Below are 23,710 nucleotides of genomic sequence, written 5' to 3' on the forward strand. Positions count from 1 at the left end.
TAAGCCCCTGCCTTCGAGGAAATGAGCTTCTCCAGAGCCCCCGTGTGCCTTGGACAGAATCCCCTCCTCTGATGTGGAAAACTTAGAACATTTCTGTTTATTTTGTTTTTTGGTTTTGGGGTCACATCTGGTGATGCTCAGGACTTACTCCTGGCTCTGCACTCAGGAATTGCTCCTGGCAGTGTTCCAGCGAACCACATGGGATGTCAGGAGTCAGATCCCATCCCCAAGCAACCCCCCAGAGTGATTCCTGAGTGCAGAGCCAGGAATAACCCCTGAACATCATTGGGTGTGGCCCCAAAACCAAAATAAATAAACAAATAAATTTTTTGAAATGTGATCTGGGTCACAAAGGCAGTTCAAAGGGCTGGAGCACGTGCCTTGTAGGCCAATGGCTCCATGTTCACTGCATGGCCTCTTGAGCACTTGCAGGTATTCCTGGGAAGGTGCCCCAACAGAAAGGGTCAAGTCAGATTTTTTTATATTTAATTTTATTTATTCTGCTGAAAAGTATGGTAAAGACATATGTTGGCTTAAAAATGGACCAAAAGATATTTTTTGTTGAAACCATTCCATTATTTCAAAGTTCATTGTCAAGTATGATTGTTATAAGATTGGTGCATTCAGGGTGTTATGGTCATAGACTCACATTGAATTATAACTCATAAAATAAAATAAGGATAAGTCTATATGAACTTAAAGAAATAGGGAAGAATTCTTACAATAGACTTCCAAAGAATGCAAAAGGAAGTAGGAATTTATTTCTATGACTTTTTCCAGGTCTCAATTTGGTTATAATTTTAAAAAGGGTTTTATTTTTTAAGTATAAAATGGGGGAAGGGACATGTAGATGACTGAAGGAGGGGAGAGTTACAAGCTTTGCATGCAGGACCCCCAGGTTCAATCCCTGACCAGGTGGTCTCACAAGCAGCTCTCCCAAGCACTGTGGATATGGCGAACCACATGGGATGTCGGGGGTCAAAAGAATTCCCAAATTCTTTTGAAGTAAGAGATTTGGAAGAAATGTAGTTCAGTGGTAGAGTACATACTATGTATATATGAGGTCCTGGCTTCAATCCTCTATAACCAAAAACCCATTTTTTAATTGATGTTTACTAAAAATACTGTGGTTTACAAAGTTTTTCATTATACAGTTTCTTCAAGCATTTAGTATTCCAACACCACCAGTGTGACCTTCCCTCCACCAATATCCCCAGTTTCTCTCCCAATCTCAACCTGCGCCCTTTGACATATAGTAAATTTACTTTATATTGCTTATTTCAACAAAACTTTAAGAACTGACAAATAGGATGATCAGAAAACAAATCAGGGGGGTGGAGCGATAGTATAGCAGGTAAGGCGTTTGCCTTGCACACAGCCGACCGGGTTCAATTTCCAGCATCCCATATGGTCCCCCAAGCACCCCCAGGAGTTAATTCCTGAGTGCAGAGCCAGGAGTAACCCCTAAGCATAGCTGGGTGTCACCCAAAAAAAAAAAGAAAAGAAATCAGTAAGGGCCAATTAGTGATTACTATATAATTTTGACCTATGTAAATAAGATAATTAAAATTATTTAATACAATATTTAAAATATGCCTATTCTTATTTACAAAAACAGATTTTTGAATAATAATTAAAGTAGGTTTGGTATAAAAATGAGGAATAGGCACTAGAGAGACAGTACAGTGGGGGCGGGATTTGCCTTCCCATGACCAATCCAGATTCCATCTCCAGCACCCTAGACAGTCCCCTGATTCCTGCTGGGAGTGATCACTAAACTCTGAGAACCTCTGGGTATGTCCTCCCCCAACTAAAAGAGCAACAATCCTTTCAGATCTGTATGTTTTAGGGGGTGCTTCAGCTTCACCCCTTACACTGTGGTATCTGAGAAAATAGCAGAGCTTTCCCACAACATGCCTGCTATTTGGTTGTCTGGTGATGGAGACTGAAATTGAACATAATCTATTTCACCACTAAGATGAAATCAGCCAGGCCAGAGCCATAGTACAGCTGGTAGGACGTTTGCCTTGCACGTGACCAACCCGAGTTCAATCCCCGGATTCCATATGGTCCTCCAAGTACTTCCAGGAGTAATTCCTGAGTGCAAAGACACATGTAACCCCTAAGCATCGCTGGTGTGACCCAAAAAGCAAAGAATTAAAATTTAAGAAAAGATAACATCACCTTTGCAACAATTACTTGTCATATGTAAACTAATAGAAATATTTCATTTATACACAAATAGTTGTGTGTGAACAATGGGAGGACAGTGACAGTGACAGTTGTGTGTGTAAACATGATAGATGGGTGTGTACATGTATATAAATAAAGTGTTAAATATGCCAGAATGTATATGTACATGTGCAATTGTAAGTATACTTGCCCTGTTAAAATAATGACACCTTAACATTCACTTTTCCATTTGATATATCTGTTGCCATACTAGTTTGACTGAATTAAATTTTTTATGTTTTTTTATTAACTCTTTGGGCTGGAGCAATAGCATAGCAGGTAGGGCGTTTGCCTTGTATGCGGCTGACCCAGGTGACCCGGTTCGATTCCTCCGTCCCTCTCCGAGATCCCGGCAAGCTACCAAGAGTATCTCACCCACACAGCAAAGCCTGGCAAGCTATCCATGACATATTGGATATGCCAAACACAGTAATAACAAGTCTCACAATGGAGACGTTACTGGGCCTGCTTGAGCAAATCAATGAATAACGGAAGGACAGTGCTACAGTGTTACAATGCTTTTCTTAACTCTTATGGTTTAATATAGCTCTAGAAAAAAATCCAATCAGATATATTCAAGAAAAACTTGATTTAAAAAAAATCATGGGGCTGGAGAAATAGCACAGCGGGTAGGGCGTTTGCCTTGAACACGGCCGACCTGGGTTCACTTCCCAGCATCCCATATGGTCCCCTGAGCACCGCTAGGAGTAACTCCTGAGTGCAGAGCCAGGAGTAACCCCTGTGCATTGTCGGGTGTGACCCACAAAGAAAGAAAAAAAAATCATGGGTTCTTTTTGTTAGCATTATGAAAACATCCCTCTCCTCCACCTTCTCCTTCTCATCATCATAATGAGTATATAGACCTGTTGTTAAGAAAAAATGTGCACAGGGGGCTGGAGTGATAGCATAGCGGGTAGGGCGTTTGCCTTGCACGCGGCTGACCTGGGTTCGATTCCCAGCATCCCATATGGTCCCCCGAGCACCGCCAGGAGTGATTCCTGAGTGCAGAGCCAGGAGTCACCCCTGTGCAATGTCTGAGTGTGACCCAAAATAGAAAAAAAAAGTAAAAAAAAAAGAAAAAATGTGCACAGACTCACAATGTGGCACAGTGGCAGAAGACTTATTTTGCCTGTGTGAGTCCCTGGGTTCAATTCCCGGTACTACCAAAAAAAAAAAAAAAGAAAGAAAGAAAAGAAAGAAAAATTGTGCACAGTGATATCTAGGACATACTTATAAAAATTCTGTGTAAAGAGCCAGAGAGAAAGTACAGAGGGCAGGGTGCTTACCTTGCACATAGCTAACTCAGATTCGATCCCTGACACCCCATATGATTTCCCGAACCTCCCTAGGAATGATCCCTGAGCCCAGAACTAGCAGTAAGCCCTTAGGATGACTGATTGGGCTCCAAAACACAAAACAAAATTCTGTGTATATGTACAATATACAAGGGGATAAAAAACCTGGACAAAGATGAAGCAGAAACAATTGTGCTGAGTGTCCCTTTCCAGATAGAAAAGTTACTGCTTCCTTGTTTGTATTAAAAACACCAATCCTTGTACTAAGAATGCCCTTAATAAAAATATTTTTAAATTAGTAGCACTGTAGCACTGTCCTCCCGTTGTTCATCAATTTGCTCGAGCGGGCCCAGTAACATTTCCATTGTGAGACTTGTTGTTACTGTGTTTGGCATATTTTATACGTCACGGGGAGCTTGCCAGGTTTTGCCGTGCAGGTGAGATACTCTCAGAGGCTTGCCCGGCTCTCCTAGAGGGGTGGAGGAATCGAACCCGGCTCAGCCAGGCCGGCTGTGCACAAGGCAAACGCCCTACCGCTGTGCTTAAAAAATTTTAAATAAGTTGGAGCCAGAGCGATAATGCAGGAGGTAGAATGCTTACCTTGCACACTGCTGACCCGGGTTCGATATCCTGCACCTCTTATTGTCCCCTGAGCCCCACGAGGAGCAATTCTTGCATGCAGAGCCCTTGAGTACAGGAGTAACCCCTCAACACCATCGGGTATGGCCCCAAAACAAAGCAAAAAACTTTTCTTTTTAAATAAGCAACATATCTTGATGTGAGTACTTTATTATATCCAACAATTTTTTAGTATACTTTCACTTTTTAAAAGAGGGAAACATTGGTCTGGAGACATATACAGAGAGAGGATCTCTTGTCTTGTATGCTTAGATTCAGACTCCCACAACATATACTGTTCCCCGGAGTCAGGATGGATCCCTGAGCACAGAACCAGAAGTGAACTCTGAGTTCTGCCAGGTCTGACCCCCAAAGAAGTGGTAGAGGGGTTGTTAAAAATTGCTCTTATGTGTTAGCTAGAAAACGATTGAGAATTTGGCTAAATGACTGTATGGTATCACTGCCTGGCATCCTAATGTTTGACTAAACAGCCTGGAGGTGGGAAAAGAACAGAAGGAGTCAATGGTAAATTTGTGATTCTAAGGGGCTTACAATCAAAGCTAAAGATGTAGGTGTGGGTTGTGGTGGAAGGGAAACTGGAGTCATTGGTAGTGGAAAATGGACACTGGTGGAGGGATGGGTGTTGGATCACTGTATGACTGAAACTTAATCATGAACAGCTTTTTAACTATGCATCTCACCGCGATTCAATTTAAAAAAAAATTTTTTTAAAAAAGATGTAAAAAAAAGATGTAGATGTGCAGAGAATCATGGACTGTGGAGGCAGTTTCCAAGTTAACTTGCAGGCTCTGCATGCAAGTTCTAATGTTTAGTATGATGAGGTGTTAGAGAAAGATGCATCCTTGTATGTGGAAATCAATGGGCAAAGATGATAAGTCTTATGCTTATGCCTTGTGCTGACTAGCCCTTCACACACTTGCATGCCCTGGATAACAGAAAATCGCAAGTTGCTGGTTTGACTTTCCGAATAGCCCTTGTGAGCAACAAGTACCAATGAAACAAGCCTCCCAAAATCTTCCTCTTTCATGCCTGTTAAGACAAGGCCCTGTGAAGATTAGCAAAACCCCATTCTTATTTGCTTCATTAACCAACCTGGCCTTAGCCCGAGAGCCCCAAAGCAATCTATCCACAGACTCTAGTAAAAGCTTGCAGCTCAGGGCTCTCTGTGTGCCTTCAGTCTTCACCTACTGGTGTGGCCTCTTGAGACATGCTTTAGATATCCTTCAAGACCTGTGAGGCTGGAGAGACAGTACAGCAGGTAAGGAGCTTGCCTTGCATGCAGCCAACACAGGTCTGATCTCCAGCACTCCTTATGGTTTCTGTGTCCTGTCAGGAGTGATCCCTGAGCACAGAGCTAGATGTAAGCCCTGAGAACAGCTGGGTATGGTCCAAAGAAACACCAATAACAAAAATAACCTGCAATGAACTTCATTTTTTTGTTATTGTTGTTTTGGGTCACACCTGGCACTATTCAGGGCTTACTCCTGGCTCTGCACTCAAGGATCATTACTGGTGGGGCACAGGGAGAACACATAGGGTGCAGGGGACCGAACACAGGTTGGCAGTGTGCAAGAAAAATGACCCTCCTGCTGTAATATTATTCTGCCCCCTGAACTTCTTGTTCTCTTGTGGTCTCGGGCTGAACTGTGATGTGCCACCCTGTGCTTTTCTTTAAAAGAATTTTTTCATATTTTAGGTTTTGGAGAATAACGTCTAGTGGTGCTCCAAGCCTTTTTCCTGGCTCTGTTAAGAGATCACTTCTGATGATACTCAGAGGGCCATATGCAGTGCTGGGAATAAAACCAGGGTTGGGTGGATGCAAGGAAACCCTGTACTATCTCTCCAGTGCCACCCTGAGCTTCCTCAACAAATGCTAATTTTTTTTAAAGTTATAATAAAAGCATGAACTGGAGCAATAGCACAGCGGACAGGGCGTTTGCCTTGCAAGAGGCCAACATGGCTGACCCGAGTTCGATTTCTTCGCCCCTCTCAGAGAGCCCCGCAAGCTACCGAGAGTATCTCACCCACACGGCAAAGCCTGGCAAGGTACCCGTGACGTATTCGATATGCCAAACACAGTAACAATTGTCACAATGGAGATGTTACTGGGCCCACTCAAGCAAATCGATGAACAATGGGAGGACAGTGACAGTGAATAAAAGCCTACTCTGAAGTTCCAGAATCAGTATACTACAGAAATAGAGTTATAATACAAAAGTCAAGGACAGAGGTGGTCCCTTCAAACAAAAATGCATGAGGATAGCATGAACCATTCATTAGTGAACTGATAAGAACATTTTTGTGGGGGGGCAGGGGAGTGGTTGGTTCAGGGTTTATTTCTGGCTCTGTCCTCAGGCATCAGTCCAAGTAGTACTCTGGGGACCATAGGTGGTTCCGGGCATGAAACCTGGGTCTGCTCTTGCAAATGTGAGCTGAGAGTCCTGCATTTATTTATTTATTTATTTTGCTTTTTGGGTCACACTCGGTGATGCTCAGGGGTTACTCCTGGCTCAAGCACTCAGGAATTACTCCTGGCGGGGCTCAGGGGATGCTGGGAATCGAACCCAGGTCGGCCGCGTGCAAGGTAAAAGCCCTACCCGCTGTGCTATTGCTCCAGCCCCCGATTCCTGCATTTTTTGCCCTACTCCCTCTTCAGCAAGATGAACTCTCAAGAATAGTCCAGTCAAGAATTTAAGGCTCAGGACCAGGAAGATGGCTCAAAGGGCTAATGCACACGCAGGAGGCCTGTGTTTAAGTTCCCAGCACCACGTGGTCCTCTAAGCCCTGTCCGGAGCTAGAACCAAGAACAGAGCAAAAATAAACACAACAACGTGTGTGTGTGTGTGTCTGTCTGTCTGTCCTGTCTGGGAAGAAGGAGAATGGGGAAAAAGAGATTGTAGGCTGCCTCTCAGCTCCAGGCTGAAGGTCATCTTCCTAGGGTCATCAGCAAGTGTCACACTATCCCTATCACATGCAGCTGAGCCTAAGTTCCTGTGAACCACTGAGAAGCAGGAAGTCTTCTGTCCCTTCCCCATTCATGACATTGACACTTTTCCTTGGTTATGAGAGAGACTTAAAAACTGAGGGCTCTACTTGCTCTCCCCTCTGCTCCTCCACAGCGTTTCCATGCCAGCACAGAAAAGATAAGACCAGAGTACTGTCTACTCTCCACCTAGTATTTAATTTCTAAAACGAGAGCATTATGGGCCCCAGTCCCAGTTGCAGTTAGAACTTAAAGATTTTGTTCAGAGAGGAACATGCTGAATAACAGGTAGCCCTTACTCTTTCCTAAAGGAATTTATTTCACTTACAAAGAAGTGTACCAAAGATTAAGGCTGATGATTTAATCCTAAGAACATTTGAGGGATGGGACCAGAGAGCTAGATCAAGAATTAAGGAAAGGGGCTGACCAGGGTTCTATCTTACCATCATATATGATCCCTAAGTCTGCCAAGAGTGATTCCTGAATGTAAAACCAGGAGTAAGCCCTGAGCACCACTGAGTGTGGTCCCCAAATTTAAAAAAAAAATTTTTTTTTAATTGAATCACTGTGAGAACATTTACAAAGCTTTCAGGTTTAAGTCTCAGTCATACAATGATCAAACACCCATGCCTTCAGCAGTGCAGATGTTCCATCACCAAGAACCCCAGTATACTCGTCTCACCCCTCCCCCTGCCTGTGAGGCAGATGATTTTCACCTTACTCTCTCTTTACTTTGATTACATTCAATTTTTTGGCAGAAGACTCACCATTATTATTTGGAATTTTCCCCCAACAATCAGACCTGCCGAAAAGGCATCATTAGATAATTTGTTTTCTATTGCTGATAATGAAAAGTATATGATGTTGCGGGTCGCTATTGTAGCCATGCAATTTTGGATTTCTGGTATCTTAGAAATTAAGTCCAGAGGGATTTCTGCCAAAAGTCACTGGATTCTGAGACCCATTTGTGTGCCCCTGGGAACATGGTGGCTCAGGAGCCGAGGAGCCATTTGTGGGCGGCAACTTGGAGTCTCGTCAGTGGTCCCCAAATTTTAAAAAATCAAATAAGTAGGAGGAGGAAAAGAAGGAGGTGGTTGGGAGAAAACTGGTGTAATCCAAATAAAGTGGTAGTAGTAATTAACAGTAATAGTAATAATGCTATAATGTACATTATTATCATAAATTGTAATTTATAGATCATGTAATTTCATAAGTTTCAATTGTATTAACTATTAATAGTAATTCTATAATTGCTGGTTATTTTAGTATTGCTGGTAATAACAGTAATTAATAGTAATAGAAAACAGTCAAGGTTGTTTCTTAGATGTAACATAGGTGTAGCATACTAACCTAATTATTTAAGATATTCACCACAGGGGAGACAAGGTGAGTATGGGAAAACTTTGTAGTCTGTGACATTTCTGTAGATCTACAACCACTCTAAAACGGTTGTTCTGAACCGGGTACCCGCACCAGAATTGTGAGAAATCAACGACAGGGAACAGACCCAGCATAAGGCTCAAAGCTTAGCAAGAAAACGTAAGGTTTAATTCCCATGATTATCCGTGAAATGAAGGACAAGTGTTCTAACACTAAGTAAATTTTTTTTTTTGGTCACACCCAGCGATGCTCAGGGATTACTCCTGCCTTTGCACTCTCCTTGCGGTGCTGGGGGACCATACGGGATGCTGGGAACCCGGGTCGTCCGCGTGCAAGGCAAACGCCCTACCCGCTGTGCTATTGCTCCAGCCCCCTAACAGCAGGTAATTTAATCAGCATGAGCAAACCCCGAACAGTCTACCTTAGCCCGGCTCTGCACCCCGACTCCTCCTGCGCCCCCCTCAAAAATAAAACAAAAAAAAAACGAGCTAAAGCAAGCCGTGCAGGGAGCAAGCAAGCGCTCTCAAGCCGGGGGCGGAGCGCGGAGGTGTCACTTTAGGGGGCGGGGCGTTCAGGGAACGCCTCAGGGGGCGGGGCATGGAGGAGGTGCCGGCAGAGGCGGGGCGTGGAAAGGACGTCGGCAGGGGGCGGGGCATGGGGGAGAACCCCCCCATAAGGGGGCGGGGCTCGGAGGGGGCCGCTATAGGGGGCGGGGCGCGAAGGGTGACGCCTCGGGGGACGAGGCGTGGAGGGGGTCGCCTCAGGGGGCGGGGTTTGAAGAAGATGCCGGAAGAAGGCGGGGCTCTAAGGGGACGCCTCAGGGGGCGGGGCTTGGAGAGGATGCCGGCAGGAGGCGGGGCGCTGCGGGGCGCTGCGGGGCTGAGGGGACGCTTCAGGGGGCGGGGCTCGGAGGGGCGACTGGAAGGGCCGGGGACGCCTCAGGGGGCGGGGTTTGGAGAAATCCAGGCAGGAGGTGGGGCTCTAAGGGGACGCCTCAGGGGGCGGCGCGTCGAGAAGGCGCCGGCGTGAGGCGGGGCCTGCCGCAGTTCCCACGGCGGCCGCGGCCCCCGGAAGTCGTGCGTCAGGGGCCGCTGCGGCGGGGCGGAAACCTCGTACGCCCGGAAGGTGGAAGCTCCTCCCCGGCGCGGACGCGACTGCCGCGGTTGCTAGACAACGGGAATTCGCTTTCGTCACTTCCTCAGCCCGCCGTCTGCCCACTCCGCAGGCCGGAACCCAGGGGCCCCGCGGGCAGGGTGGGCAGCCCGCAGTCGTCCGAAGCCCCGCGCCACCGGAGCGGAACCACGCCGTCCTCTGGGAGGACCCCGAGCCGCGGTGGGAAGATGGCTGCAGACAAGCCTGCAGGTGAGGCGCCCGTGCCCCGCGCGCGCCTCGCGGGCCGGGACCGCAGGCGCTCGGGCTCGGGCCCGGCTTTTCCCTCGGCGGGCCCTGCCCCGCGCCTTCGCCCCGCGCATGGGAACAGCGCTCGCCTCCGTGGAGCCGCTCCCTGGGCTTCTCCGGGCACGCAGAGGTCCCCGCCGCGGGGTCTTATTATTTAAGAACTTCCCGGGACGGCGGCTTTTGCTCGGCGCTTCCCGGGTAGCTCTTCCCCGCGGCCCGCTGAACCTTCGGCAATCACAGGAACTTGCGGGGTCTGGCCTGCTTTTCTCCCGGGCGGCCCGGCGCAGGCTTCCTGCAAGATGATGTTGGTGTGCTCTGCGGCGTTCTGGTGGGGGGGCCTGCAGGAGGAGGAGGAGGAGGCTAGGAGTTGGCGGCCGAGCGTGGAAGGTGTCATTGCTGAGCCCCCCCTAGTTGTTGTTGTTTTGGAAGGAAGGCGAGCAGAGGTTCTATGTGCTGCAGGTCCTGCTGGCAGTGGCCGGCTGCCGGGCTCTGGAATCGAAGCGAGCCACGCGCGCGGTCCTGGGCCCAGGGCCGCTGAGAGCGTTGCGTCTGCTCAGCAGGCAGACCCCCCCCACCGCCGAACGGTTCGAGAAACGGGGCCGGTGCGGCGCGACAGTCCCTGGGGCCGAGACGGGTCGGGGCCGCGCCGTGCGGGGGCTGCCGCCTGCACGGAGTGACGTGGACGGGTCAGCTCCACGCAGTGGGCTCCAGGCGCGCCGTGGGCGAGGGGAGCGACGTCGTTCTTGGCAGGGAAGCGTCTCCTCCCCGGGTTCACCGTTGTTGCTCACCTCCACCCTGGTATACCAAGCTGGAGTTCAGCCTTCGGGGTGTCGCGAGCCCGGGCTTCCAGCCTTCTGCTTGCCCATGCAGCGGTCCCCCAAAGACCTAGTGGCCGCGGTAGCGTTAGATATGGAAGAAACAAGTTCCATACGCTCCCTGGCTTTGATGGGCTGCTGTTGTCACTGGGACTCTTGTTTGGGCAAGAACTAATCAATGTGTGGTCAGGTGTGGGAGGGGTATCAGGTCAGCCGGTGATAGGGTCACCCTGGACAGAGATTCTAACCCCAGGCCAGGCGAGCGCCTTCACCCCTGCACTATCGCATCCTCCCACCTCCCGACGCACCACCCACACAGCAGCGACACTTAATGGGTTTTCTTCCTGTCCAGTTCATTCCTCTCACTGCTGCCTTTGTTGTTTCTAAAAAGGCTAGTGGAATCATACCCTTTCCCTCCTGCCAACATATGTTCTAAGAGCTTTCTGTGTCAAATCCTCGTTTCTTGCTTTACTTCCGAGACTGTCGTCTGTTCACAGCAATTTCTGTATTCCCGCCAGAAATGCTCTCGCAGATCTGGTGTTCTTTTGGACTCCTGAATGCTAATAACCTTTTTTGGGTCTTTATCTCATGAGCTCTAACTGAAGATTAGCTTAGTGGGCCAGAGAGCGAGTACAGTGGTTAAGTCGTTTGCCTTGCACACATGCACCTCAGTTTGATGCCCAGGACCGCGTATGGTCCTCTGAGCATCATCTGGAATAATCCCTGAGCACCGGGCACTGCCGTGTGTGGCCCAGAAGGGAAAAAGGAAAGGATCTTGCAGTCCAGCTGAGATGCTCTGAGCTCCTTGGGGGGGGGGGGGGGGGGGAACAGGGTCTTTTATATGTGTTCTTCATATAGTAAGAGAAGAAGCCCATGGAAGTATTTAAAAAAGTAAGTGACCGGGTAACATTGTTGTAGTGAGTAGGGTTAAGTGAAGCATGGCTGAAAACTTAGCAGCTGGCTGAGACCAGTTACTGTTGTGATCATTGAGTCAGTAGATATTCACAAAGAGCATACTCTGCCAAGCTGTGATCTCTCTCTCTCTCTCTCTCTCTCTCTCTCTCTCTCTCTCTCCCTCCCTCCCTCCCCCCCCCATCTCTCCCTCTCTCCCTCTCTCCCTCATTCCCCCCTCTCAGGGGGGTTTTGTAGCATTTGAAAGATAAGCACATAATATGATTTCGAGTAGTGATGAATATTGTGAAGAAAAAAAAATGGGTCAGGAGATGGGATAAGTGAGAAGTGTGGACTTAATTTTGAATAGAGGAGGGGATTCTCAAAAGTAACCTTTCAGTGGAGACCTAAAGGATTAAGCCAGTCAGGTGAAAGAATTAGCCACGTAGGAGGAACAACAAACAAATAAAAGTCTGTAAAGGGATATTCCTGATAACCTTTCAGTGTCTGTATTGCAAGCCACGATGCCCAAAAGGGAGAAAGAGAGAAAATGAAAAAACCTCCTGCCACAGAGGCAGGGTGGGAGGTGATGGGAAAGAAACTGGGGACACTGGTGCTGGGCAGTGTATACTGGTGGAGGGATGTGTGTTGGAACACTATGACTGATACCTAATCAAGAACAGCTTTGTAAGGGTTTGGCCAGTAGGAGCATAGGTACATGCTGAAAACATAGTAGCAAAGGTAATTGACAAGAGTTGCAAGGAGGACCAGCTTTTGTCAGGCCCTGCAAGCCATGAAAGTTGGAATTAGTTCTGCTAATGGTTAGCCACTGGTGGATTGCACCGTGCCTAATGTTATCTGAGGTATGTAATAGAGAACTGAGAAAGTGATAGGCGTGTGGACCTCAAAGGCCTAGGTTCATCCTAGCTGTACTGCTTGGAATTTTTATGACCTTAGGAAGTGCTTTGCATGGGGGAGAGTGGGATGGGCAAGTAGATAGTATCTTAAGTCTCAGTAGCTATAGGTGGAGGGATTGATGTAGTAGCTTTGCAACTATAAAAGGATTTCACTGGTAAACTATGATACCCTCAATCAAAAAATAATAAAAAGAAAGTGGCCACTTCTCAGCTGTGGTAGTAATCCATGTTTTCTTCCCCAAAGCCAAACTGTTTGTAAAGTCACATTACTGTACGTTGTGCCATTCACAGCAAGGTAGTAAGGGATTGATAGTCTTTGTGAAGCCAACAGAGCAGGACCAGTACCCCTACCCAGGTTTAGGCCTGCAGGTTCTGCACCAAAACCCCACCAAAACCAAGACCGTAAGGACTGAAGACAAATTCCTGTAAGGGGAAATAAAAAGGAAATGGAAACTTGTACTTCCAAAGAAAGGCTCCCCCCCCCCCCCCCCCCCCCAGTGTTTTGGACCATACCTAGCGGTGCTCAGCGCTTACTCCTAGCTTTTCACTCAGGGATCAGTCCTAGCAGTCTTGGGGGACCATATTTGACCATTTAACTAATCCTTAATCAGGTCATATTGAGTAATTAATTTGTGTATTAAATAAGCATAGAATGTGTTTTTAAGATATAAAGTGACAAGAATCCGGACTAATTCCTGAATGCAGGTCTGCTGTGCCCTGCCTGCTATACTATGTGGTTTCATTTGTGTTTTTGTTTATGGGCCACATCTGGTCATTACTCAGGCCTTACTCCTGGCTCCGCCCTCAGAAATTACTCCTGGCCGTGTGCAGGGGACCATATGGGATGCCAGGGATCAAATCCAGGTCAGTTGCATGCAATGCTCTACGCACTATACTATCACTCCAGCCCCCAAAGTAGCATCTTTTTTAAAAGTTCACTCACAGAGGCATCATCAGTATTTTGTGCATGTAGTAGTAGCTTTTCATAGGCCTTAACATTTTCCCCCTTCTTTTTTCCCCTTAAGAAAATATTTTTTAGGACTGGAGCCATAGCACAGTGGGTAGGGCATTTGCCTTTCATGCGGCCCACCCGGCCAGCATTCCATATGGTCCCTCAAGCACCACCAGGAGTAATTACTGAGTGCAGAGCCAGGAGTAACCCATGTGCATCAATGGGTGTGCCCCCCCCCCCCAAAAAAGAAACATTTCTTGCGCATCAGTGGAGTTAGATATATTGACTAGTAGTAGCTTGGCTGTAAAAACCTCCTCCAATCAGATTTCAGTTGTTAGCATTCCATATTGGAATGTGTCTTTGCTTTCAGTTAACTGATTCTTAGCAGTTTTGAAAACGCAGGTGTGTTTCTTCTCTACTTAGCTCAGACCTCAGGCAGTACTCTGGTTAGAAATGAAACCTATTGGCTTAAAGAGCGTCAAGGCTTGTGCACCGAAGAACTCTGTCCGCCTAGGAAGTCAGCCATGCTCACTGGGCCAGGGTCGGAGGAAAGTGAAACTTCTGGATGAACGGTCTTACCCTCTTTCAGTTGGCAATGGAGATTGCTTTTGGGCAAATAAGGATACATTGTGGAATTATATACAGACTCTCTCTGGTAAGAAATCACCCATTACAGAAGATAATAGTTTTTAAACTGATCCAAAATAATATCCATTTCTTACAGGAAGTTTGAAAATGCAAAGATAATCATTAAAATTAAGATAGCAATCCTGGGGGCTTTAGTGATAATACAGCAGGTAGGGCACTTGCCTTGCTCGTGGCTGACCCGGGTTTGATCCCTGGCACCCCATGTAGTTTTCCAAGCTTGCCAGGAGTAAGCCCTGAGCACAAGGTGTGGGTCTCCCGCCCCCATCAGAAAAAGCAATACTGAAATGTATTTTTCCCTAAGTTTTATCCTGAATAATGGAATTTAGGTGAAAGAAAAATCATTTAACACATAAAGTACTATAGAGTGCAAATATCTGAAATGTCTAGTACAGAAACTGAGACCTACATAAAAAGGCTCCGTGATATAAGGGTTTATTAGAATTGTTTGATCTGGCCCAAAAGAATATACAGCAAGGAGGGCAATTGCCTTGCATGTGGCCTACCCAGATTCAATCACCTGCATCCCATCTGGTCCCCTGAGCACCACCAGGAGTAATTCCTGAGTGCAGAGCCAGGGATAAGCCCTGAACATTGTTGGGTGTGACTCAAAAACCAAAAAAGTTTAAAAAGTATATCCTCTAGGGGCTGGAGCAATAGCACAGCGGTAGAGCGTTTGCCTTGCACGCAGCCAACCTGGGCGACTCGGCTTCAATTCCTCCACCCCTCTCGGGGAGCCCAGAAAGCTACCTAGAGTATCTTGCCCGCACAGCAAAGCCTGGCAAGCTACCCGTGACATATTCGATATGCCAAACACAGTAACAACAAAATGACAAGAATCTGGAGAAGTTCTGGCAAAAAAAAGATGGGAATGAACGGGAAATTTAGCATGTTCAAGCAAAGAGTTGGGTGGACAGGAAGAGACAGAACTGTAGAGGGACTTGGTATCATTGACACATCGTGTTACCATGTTGTCTCCTGAGACAGGGAAGCTGGGAGTCAGTGATAACCTCTGACATGTGCCTGGCCAGGACTAGCCAAGGTCAAGTCCGTGAAGATTGCTCCTGGAAATTAGCTTCTAGGCAGTTTTCAAAAAATGACTAGATCAGAATATATACAAACACAAAAATATTGGATTTTTACCACATACACCCATAGGTTATTGTTATCTGCAATCCCCCTTATGTGTTTTGCTGGCTTTAGACTCTTGAAACTTTTATAACTTCTTAAAATTGTGTTAGTTTCCATTTCAGTAGGTATTTAAAAATAAAGCATAGAAAAAAACTATGTTGGGCCCAAAGATACAGTATAGGAATTTCGTTGAACATGACCAAAACCAGATTCCTAGCCTTCCCTGATTCCCAGAGCATTGCCAGGTATGGCCCCAAATCTTGCCATTCACCTTCTGTCTCTCCCCAAAAATCCTTGTTTACCATAACAATTTTAAGAGGACTGTGAAGGAAAATAAGTTCTCCCCTTCCTGGAGTGATTACTCCTGGAGGTAACCACTACTGTATATGCATGCAGATTTTATTCTATACATCTTAGGAAATTTCATACATAATTTGTATACCTATTATGTGTTTACAAAAGAGGAAAATTGAGTTGTATGAAAGTCGTCGATGATGATGCTTCAGTTCTCGACAGTCGTTGTAAATAGTGGTCCCTGTGTGCTTGCTAATTGAAGGAGTAAGACAGATGCCCAAAGGTGTGATGCCTGGTCAAAGGCTACGTACATTGGTAGCACCTTTACTTTCCAGTTCACACACACACCCAAAAGAGTTTCTCTGCATGCCACCCGTAGCTGGTTATTAGAAATCTTTATCCCGGGAGCCCAAGAGATAGTACAGCAGGTAGGGCTCTTGTCTATTGCACTTATTCTATCCGTGGCATCCCATATGGTCCCCTGAGCATCACCAGGAGTGATCCCTGAGTGCAGATCCATGTGTAAAGGAAAAGGAAACTCGTTATCCCTGATTGCTGATGACAGTATTTATTTTGGTTTGGGGCCACACCCTGTGAATTCTCAGGGACTGGTCCTGTCTCATTTTTCAGGAGTTACTCATGGCAGTCCTCAGGTTGCTATGTGGGGTGCTGGAGATGAACCCAGACCTCCTGCATAGAAAGCATGCATTCTAGTCTATTGAGCTATCCCTGTGGCCCTGTTTTATTATTTGATTTACACTTAATGCTAAGATCAAATTTTATGTCTGTTATCAAACATTCCTAGTCTTTCGGTAAGTGTCTATTCAGGGAAGGCAATGAAGAACACTGGTGGTGAGGCCATCCTGGTGAAGAGGCCATCAGACAGTGGAGGATAAGAGAACTTTGTTTATCTAGACAGCTCTGGGAAAGTCGTGGGAGTGGAGTTGCTCTTCCCGTGTCCTGGGAAGGGACTTGTGATGCATGAGGAATGGAAGGGAGCTATTATAAGACAGTTGCAAAAGCGAATCCCAGGAAGACACTCTCTTAGCTCAACCCTGATCCACACCTTCACCGACTTTAACAGAGGAACTAAGGACTGGCTTCTGTGGAGGCAGTTTGGCCAGGTGGAAAGACAAGAGGTTTAAGTTCAAAACTCACCTTCACTTCTTGGGTCACCCTGGGCGAGTTAGCCTTTTCTAAGCCATAGTGCACTAATATCTATCATGCAAATCGTAGATCAGGGATCATTTATAAAAGGCCTTAGTGTAAGGGGTGGCATATAATTAAATGTCTGATCTTTATTATTGTTAGCAATAGCATTATCTGTAGTAAAAATTAATGTCTAGCTGCTTCTGGAGAAGGTAAGGGATCCAAATCTCTCTTGCTTTTCCTGTGAAGGGAAGGGAAGTGGACGCAGAATTCCCCTGGAATAATAGCTCTAATGTTGGGGGCGGAAAGAGAGTACAGCAGGGAAGGGGTTTGCCTTACAAGTGTCTGATTCAGGTTCTTTTCCTAATATCCCATTTGGTCCCTTGAGCCCACCATGAGTGATCCCTGAGTGCAGAGTCAGAAGTAAACCCTGAACACAGCCAAGGGGTGGGGGGTGGACCAAAAAAAATTTTAATTAAAAAAATGATAAAAATAATACCCCTAAATGGGAACCAGAAAGAGAGAGCAGAGGAAGGAAGGCACTTGCCTCACATGCAGCCAAACCCAGTTGAATCCCCCAGACCACATGTGGTATCAGATTATCGAGCTGGCGTGCAGGCAAGGTCTGCACCTCTGGCTCTTAACTAATTTTGATTCTGTTTTAGAGTGAGGGTTGTTGGACCATACCCAGTGGTGCCAGGGATCAAACCTGGCTTGCCTGCTTGCAAGGCAAGCACCTGCCCACTGTCCTGTCTCTCCAGCTATCTTACCCACCCCCCCATCCCCCATCCTGTGAAGCAAACCCAGGTCCACACACATGCAAGGCAAGTATTCTACCAGTGTACTATATCCTAAGCCTAATTTTACTTTTCATACCTTATTTTGTTACTTTTTTTCTTTTTGCTTTTTTTTTTTTATTATTATTCTGGGCCATATCCAGCCATGCTCAGGGTTACTCCTGGCTCTGTACTCAGGAATTACTCCTGGCGGTGCTTGGGACACCATCTAGGATGCTGGGGATTGAATGTAGATCTGCAGCATGCAAGGCAAATGCCCTACCCACTTAGAAGAATGATGAATTCTACATTCTTCTTTGTCCTATGTGTAGAATGGGAACTGTTTTAAATTCTAATTATTTTGTGGATGCTGCTATGTAATTTATATGAAGGTATGAAATTTATGAGAAACATGTCTCCAGGGTATAGTTTTTTGATTTAGGTTTCTGTCTTACATTGACTTCAGGGCTGCAGATCCCGAGAAGAAAATAAAAGAAATGTTTGTATAAGCACCACCCCTCTGTCTCTGTCCCTTTCCTGCTACTCTTATCATCTGCCAAGGTTTATAGGCTTGTTCTAGAAAATTCTACCATGAACCGGAAGAGGTAAGATTGGCTCACAATTTGGAGAATGGTGATGATACTTACTTAATAAAAGAAAAGAAACATTTTGACGTAATTGAGCTGAAAATTTCAGGCTTATTTTAGGATTTTGTTTTGAAATAGAAACAGAATTTAAAGTTCCTGTGGAACAGGAACTTTAAATCTTGGGATACATTAAAGGACCAGAGAGAACTCACAGGTCTGAGCACTTGCTCTGCATGTGGAGGCCTGCATTCCATCCCCAAAGTACTGCTGGAAGCATCCCCAGGTACAGAGCTGGGAGTATCCCCTGAGTACCACCAGCTGTATCCCTCCCTCAGAATAAAATTGAAACTAAAACTCCTTTGTGATCCAGTAATTCTGCTCATTGGCATCTATTGGCATGAACACAGAGTTGTTCATTAAAATATACGTGCATGGGACCAGAGCAAGTACAACGGGGAGGGTGGTTACCTTGCACGCAACTGGCCGGGGTTTGATCCACAGCATCCCATATGGTTCCCTGAGCACTGCCAGGACTAATTGCTAAGAGCAGAGCCAGGAGTAACCCCTCAGCACCACCAGGTGTGACCCAAAAAGCTAAATAAAGTAAAATAAAAGATATGTGCACACCCTATGTTCAGAGCAGTGCCACTTGCATTAGGCAAGATCTTGAAATAGCCCAAGTGCCCAACAACAGATGAGTGGGGGAAATTGTGCTGTATATTCACAACCGAGTATAGTTGGAATATGCTTATAAAAAAAGAAGTCGTGCCTTTTGTTACAACTTAAAACTAGATGGTGTCATGTTAAGCAGAATATATCAGAAGGAGAAAGGCAAGTGTATGATCTCACTCAAAGTCAGGGGCCAGAGAGGTAATACAGGCAGTAAGGTGCCTACTTTGCATGTGGTGAACTCTGGTCATAGGGTCCCTCAGAACTGTCAGGAGTGATCCATGGGCACCATCGGGTGTGGCCCAAAAACAAAAATAAAGACTAAAAGTGTTTTAAGGGCTGGAGCAATAGCACAGCAGGTAGGGTGTTTGCCTTGCACGCAGCTGACCTAGGTTCGATTCCCAGCATCACATATGGTCCCCCGAGCACCGCCAGGAGTAATTCCTGAGTGCATGAGCCAGGAGTAACTCCTGTGCATAGCCAGGTGTGACCCAAAAAGAAAAAAATAAAATAAAAGTGTTTTAAGAGAGCTGAAGCAATAGTATAGAGGTAGGGAAATTATCTCGAAGCAGCTGGCCTGGGTTGTTGGATCCCCAGCACCCAGTATGTCCCCCCATCCCAGCCCCATCAGGAGTGATCCCTGAGCACAGCCAGGAGTAAGCCCTGAGCACTGCTGAGTGTGAGCCCTTCCACTCCCATCCCCCCACACATACACACACAAAAGACTGGAAATATTGCTAAATGGTAGATTACTTTCTTTGGAAGATTGAACAAATTGTAAGCACTTGTTGAATTGAGTTCAGTGCCTGACACTGCCCCCCACCCACACAAAAAAAGGGACTGGAGAGATATCTCAATAGATTGAGCATATGCTTGGCATGTGGGAGACCAGAATAATCCCCTGAGCATTGCAGGATGTGACCCAAAGAAGTTAAAAGAATGTATATGGGGGCTAGAGCGGTAGCACAGTGGGTAGGGTGTTTGCCTTACATGTGGCTGACCCGGGTTCGATTCCCAGCATCCCATATGGTCCCCTGAGCACGATCAGGAGTAATTCTTGAGTGCATGAGCCAGGAGTAACCCCTGTGCATCGCCGGGTGTTACCCAAAAACAAAACAAAGAAGAATGTATATGGGCATAGTATGTTGAGGAAGAATTTTTAGTGTGTGAGGCCAACCCTGCAGTGCTCAAGAACCGAATGGCACCCAGGGATCATATGCAGTGCTTTAATATGCCAAGCATGCACGCCAACCGTTTGAACCTGGTTGTGTATGGAAACATTTTATTTTGGTTTTGGTTTTGCAGTACTAGGGATCAAACCCAGGGCCTCACACAAGGTAAGTGTTCTGTGAGAGAGCTACGTTCCTAGCTCTTAAAGAAGGTATTTTGGAGTTCATCTCTGACTTTTAGATTTCTGCTCTTTCTATAAAAGCATTCTTTGCCTGAAAAGTAACTGAGCTCTTAGCAGTGTATTTTTCCAGTTGTTAAGTGTTACTGTGATCCAACTGTAATATAAACTTCTTAAAGGTATATTATATATCAATTTAAAATCTCCTTGTGTCTGGAGCCTGACAAAATGTGTTGTATATTCTTAGTATGATGCTGGGAGAGAAATCTAATATCTTTAAAAGCACAACAATCTCGGGGCTGGAGAGATGGCACAGCAGGTAGGGCATTTGCCTTGCACGCGGTGGACCTGAGTTTGATTCCCAGCATCCCATATGGTCCCCTGAGCACCGCCAGGAGTAACTCCTGAGTGCAGAGCTAGGAGTAACCCCTGTGCATGGCCAGGTGTGACCCAAAAAGCAAAAAAAAAAAAAAAACAAAATAAAAGCACAACAATCTCAACTCAAGCATCCTGATGGACAAAGCTATAAATGAACCTTTTTTGTGTCCTAGTGAGTTTTCATTTTCCTTGGCAACAGCCAGTGGAAACATTTCTTTACATTTTCAAAGAAGTTTCTGATTCAGTAGCACTAATCATTCTAGTTGAGAGAGTTCAAACTTTGGCAACTTTGTTAGGAGAAAGAAGAAAACAAAATGACACATTCTCTGTACAACTTATTCCTTTCTAAACAGCAGTAAAACTTGTGTATTTGCAGATCAGGGAGCAGAGAAACATGAAGGGGCAGGTCAGTCTTCTGGGATCACTGATCAAGAAAAGGAGTTGTCCACCAATGCTTTCCAAGCTTTCACGGTAAGAAATGGCTTCTCTCCATTTCCATCCTCAGCATCTGGCAAGTATTTTCTTGTCATAAATCCATGTTTTTAGGACTGGAAAGAGAGAACAGCAGGTAGCATGCTTGACTTGCCCACGGCTAACTGGGTTCGATCCCCCCCACACCCTATATGGTCCCCTGAGCACTGTCAAAAATGATTCCTAGAGCTGGAGAGATAGCACAGCGGGTAGGGTGTTTGCCTTGCACGCAGCCAACCCAGGTTCAATTCCCAGCATTGCATATGGCCCCCCGAGGGAGGCCAGGAGTAATTCCTGAGTGCATGAGCCAGAAGCTGTGCATCACCGGGTATGACCCAAACAAAAATAAATATATTAATAAAATAAAGCTGCTAGCACTTTGGCTTAAAAAAAAAAAAGATTCCTGTTTGCAGATCCAAAAGTAACCTGTAAGTATTAAAGGGTGTGGCACAAAAACAAATCTGTTGTTTTTGGGGCCAGAAACATAATACAGTGGGTAAGGCGCTTGTCTGGCATATGACCAATTTGGGTTTAATCCCTGGCACCCCAGAAGACAGGGGTGCCTACCCCCATTGAGCCAGGAGTAAGCCCTGAGTACCACCAGCTACAACCCAAACTATCCCACTATCCCTGCCCAAATAAAAGCAGTGTTTTAGAGGGGACCAGAAAGAGCTCAAAGGGCAGAAGAGAATGCCTGGCTTGTATGGGGCCCAGGGTTTGATCCTGGAATTCGGGTGACCCCTAGCACAACTGGGAACGCCTCTGAAGACATGAAAAATAACATTTTAACAGTGAAGTGTGATGAAAGACAGCACCAGGACAGTAACTGAGCGGTAGAGCACATACATGCCTTGTGTGTGAGAAATAACAGACTCCACCTGGCACTCCATCCTGGAGTCTCCCACACATCCTACCTTGGATTGTGTTCTATTTTTTCTTCGCAGGGTTTTCTCTTCTCTCTCACATTTCCTAAATAAAATTTTCTTACTTCAGGGCAAGAGAGAAAACATTGCAGTTAAGGCATTTGCCTTGCACGCAGTTGACCCTGGTTCATTTCCCACAGCACAAGGTCCCCCAAGCACCACCAGGAGTGGTTCAAAAATAAAAAGCAACTAAAATAGGGGCCAGAGTAATAGCACAGCGAGAAGGGCATTTGCCTTGCATGCGTCCAACCCAGGTTCAATCCCTGGCATTCCATATGGTCCCCCGAGCACTGCCAAGAGTAACTCCTGAGTGCAGAGCCAGGAGGAACCCCTGAGCATCGCCAAGTGTGACCCAAAAAAGCAAAATAAATAATAAAGCAAATGCATTTTTTAAAAAAGCAACTAAAATAAAAATTAAAAAGTGGGACTGGAGCGATAGCACAGCAGGTAGGGTGTTTGACATGCATGCGGCTGACCCGGGTTCAATTCCCAGCATCCCATATGGTCCCCTGAGCACCACCAGGGATGATTCCTGAGTGCAGAGCCAGGAGTAACCCCAGTGCATCGCCAGGTGTGACCCCCCCCCAAAAAAGAAAGTAAAACAAAAGTTAAAAAGTTTTTCTAACATTTCTGACTTTAAACAATATGAAAGAAAACCTTATTAGGTTGCATTGATATAAGGGGAAAAAGTGTTGATGATTTGTATTTAAAGTATATTTACTGTAATACAGGTGGGTAGGTCACTTGCCTTGCACATAGCCAACCCTGGTTCGATCCCCAGCACCACATATGGTGCCCCTCTGAGAGTGATCCCTGAGTACAGACCCAGGAGTAAGCCCTGAGCACTGCCAGGTGTGACCCAAAAACAAAAAAATGTAATTGACTAGAAATTTATATTTGTAGTAACAAAGTGAATTACCATATATTAAATACAAAGATAGACCAATATGTATCTCTCCAAGTGATATTAACTATTTTACCTATACAGATATCTATGTCATATATCTCTGTCATTATATAAGCATTTATGCTACCTTTATGTCAGCATAAGTTTCAGCAAATAAATATCCAGAATTTCTTTTCCTCCCAATTTGATTAAAATGTGTGACAAATCACAGTTTCATTTTGGTTTTTGGTTTTTATTTGTTTGGGGACCTCACCCAGCAGTATTGTTGTGCTACTCCTACCTCTTAACTTATGAGATTCTATGATACAGAGGATCAAGCTCAGGCTTTCTAGGACCAGAGTGAGTACAACATGGAGGGCATTTGTCTTGCATGTAGCAGTCTCAGGTTTAATCCCTGGCATACCATATGGTCTCCCAAGTAAATCCTGAGTGCAGAGCCAGAAGTAACTCCTAACACCTGAGCATCACCAAGCATGAACCACACCCCACTCCCCTTAAATAAATAAATAAATAAATAAATAGAAGGAAGCTCAGGCCTTCTTGCAAAGTTTCCGCTTAGCCCTTTGAAATGCTCTCTGGCCCCGTGGTTTATTAATTGATGTGACTATTCCTTCATCTAGTAATTTTAGCATAATAGGGAATTGACTATTTTCTAAAATAATTTTTCAGTGGGGAACATGAGTGGAGGGAAGTGGACACTCATTGGTCAAGGAATTGGTGTTGGAACATTGTACTCCTGAAACTCAGTCATGAATAATGTAGCTGTAATTATGGTGACTCAAAAAAAATTCTTTAATAAATGCAGAAATAGAGGCCAGAGAATATAGCAAGTAGAGTTCTTGCCTTCCACACAACCAGCCCAGGTTTGATCCCCAGTATCCTACATGGTCCCTTGAGTCTGCCAAGAGAGATTCTTGAGCCAGGAGTATC

General features: G+C 45.8%; 1 protein-coding gene across 2 annotated transcripts in view; it reads left to right on the forward strand.

Annotated features, from left to right (window-relative positions):
• The first annotated feature begins 9,554 nt into the window (after positions 1 to 9,554).
• CNOT10 (CCR4-NOT transcription complex subunit 10) overlaps positions 9,555 to 23,710 on the forward strand; it is a 57,869-nt gene continuing 43,713 nt past the window's right edge. For both annotated transcript variants that reach the window (XM_056129143.1, XM_056129145.1), the window contains exons 1-2: positions 9,555 to 9,891; positions 20,856 to 20,950. In XM_056129143.1, coding sequence (XP_055985118.1) covers positions 9,870 to 9,891; positions 20,856 to 20,950 — 117 coding nt within the window. In that variant the 5' untranslated portion in view covers positions 9,555 to 9,869. The remainder of the gene's footprint in view (positions 9,892 to 20,855; positions 20,951 to 23,710) is intronic.

Source organism: Sorex fumeus, unplaced genomic scaffold, assembly GCF_029834395.1.
Source record: "Sorex fumeus unplaced genomic scaffold, SorFum_2.1 ptg000072l, whole genome shotgun sequence".
NCBI lineage: Eukaryota > Metazoa > Chordata > Mammalia > Eulipotyphla > Soricidae > Sorex > Sorex fumeus.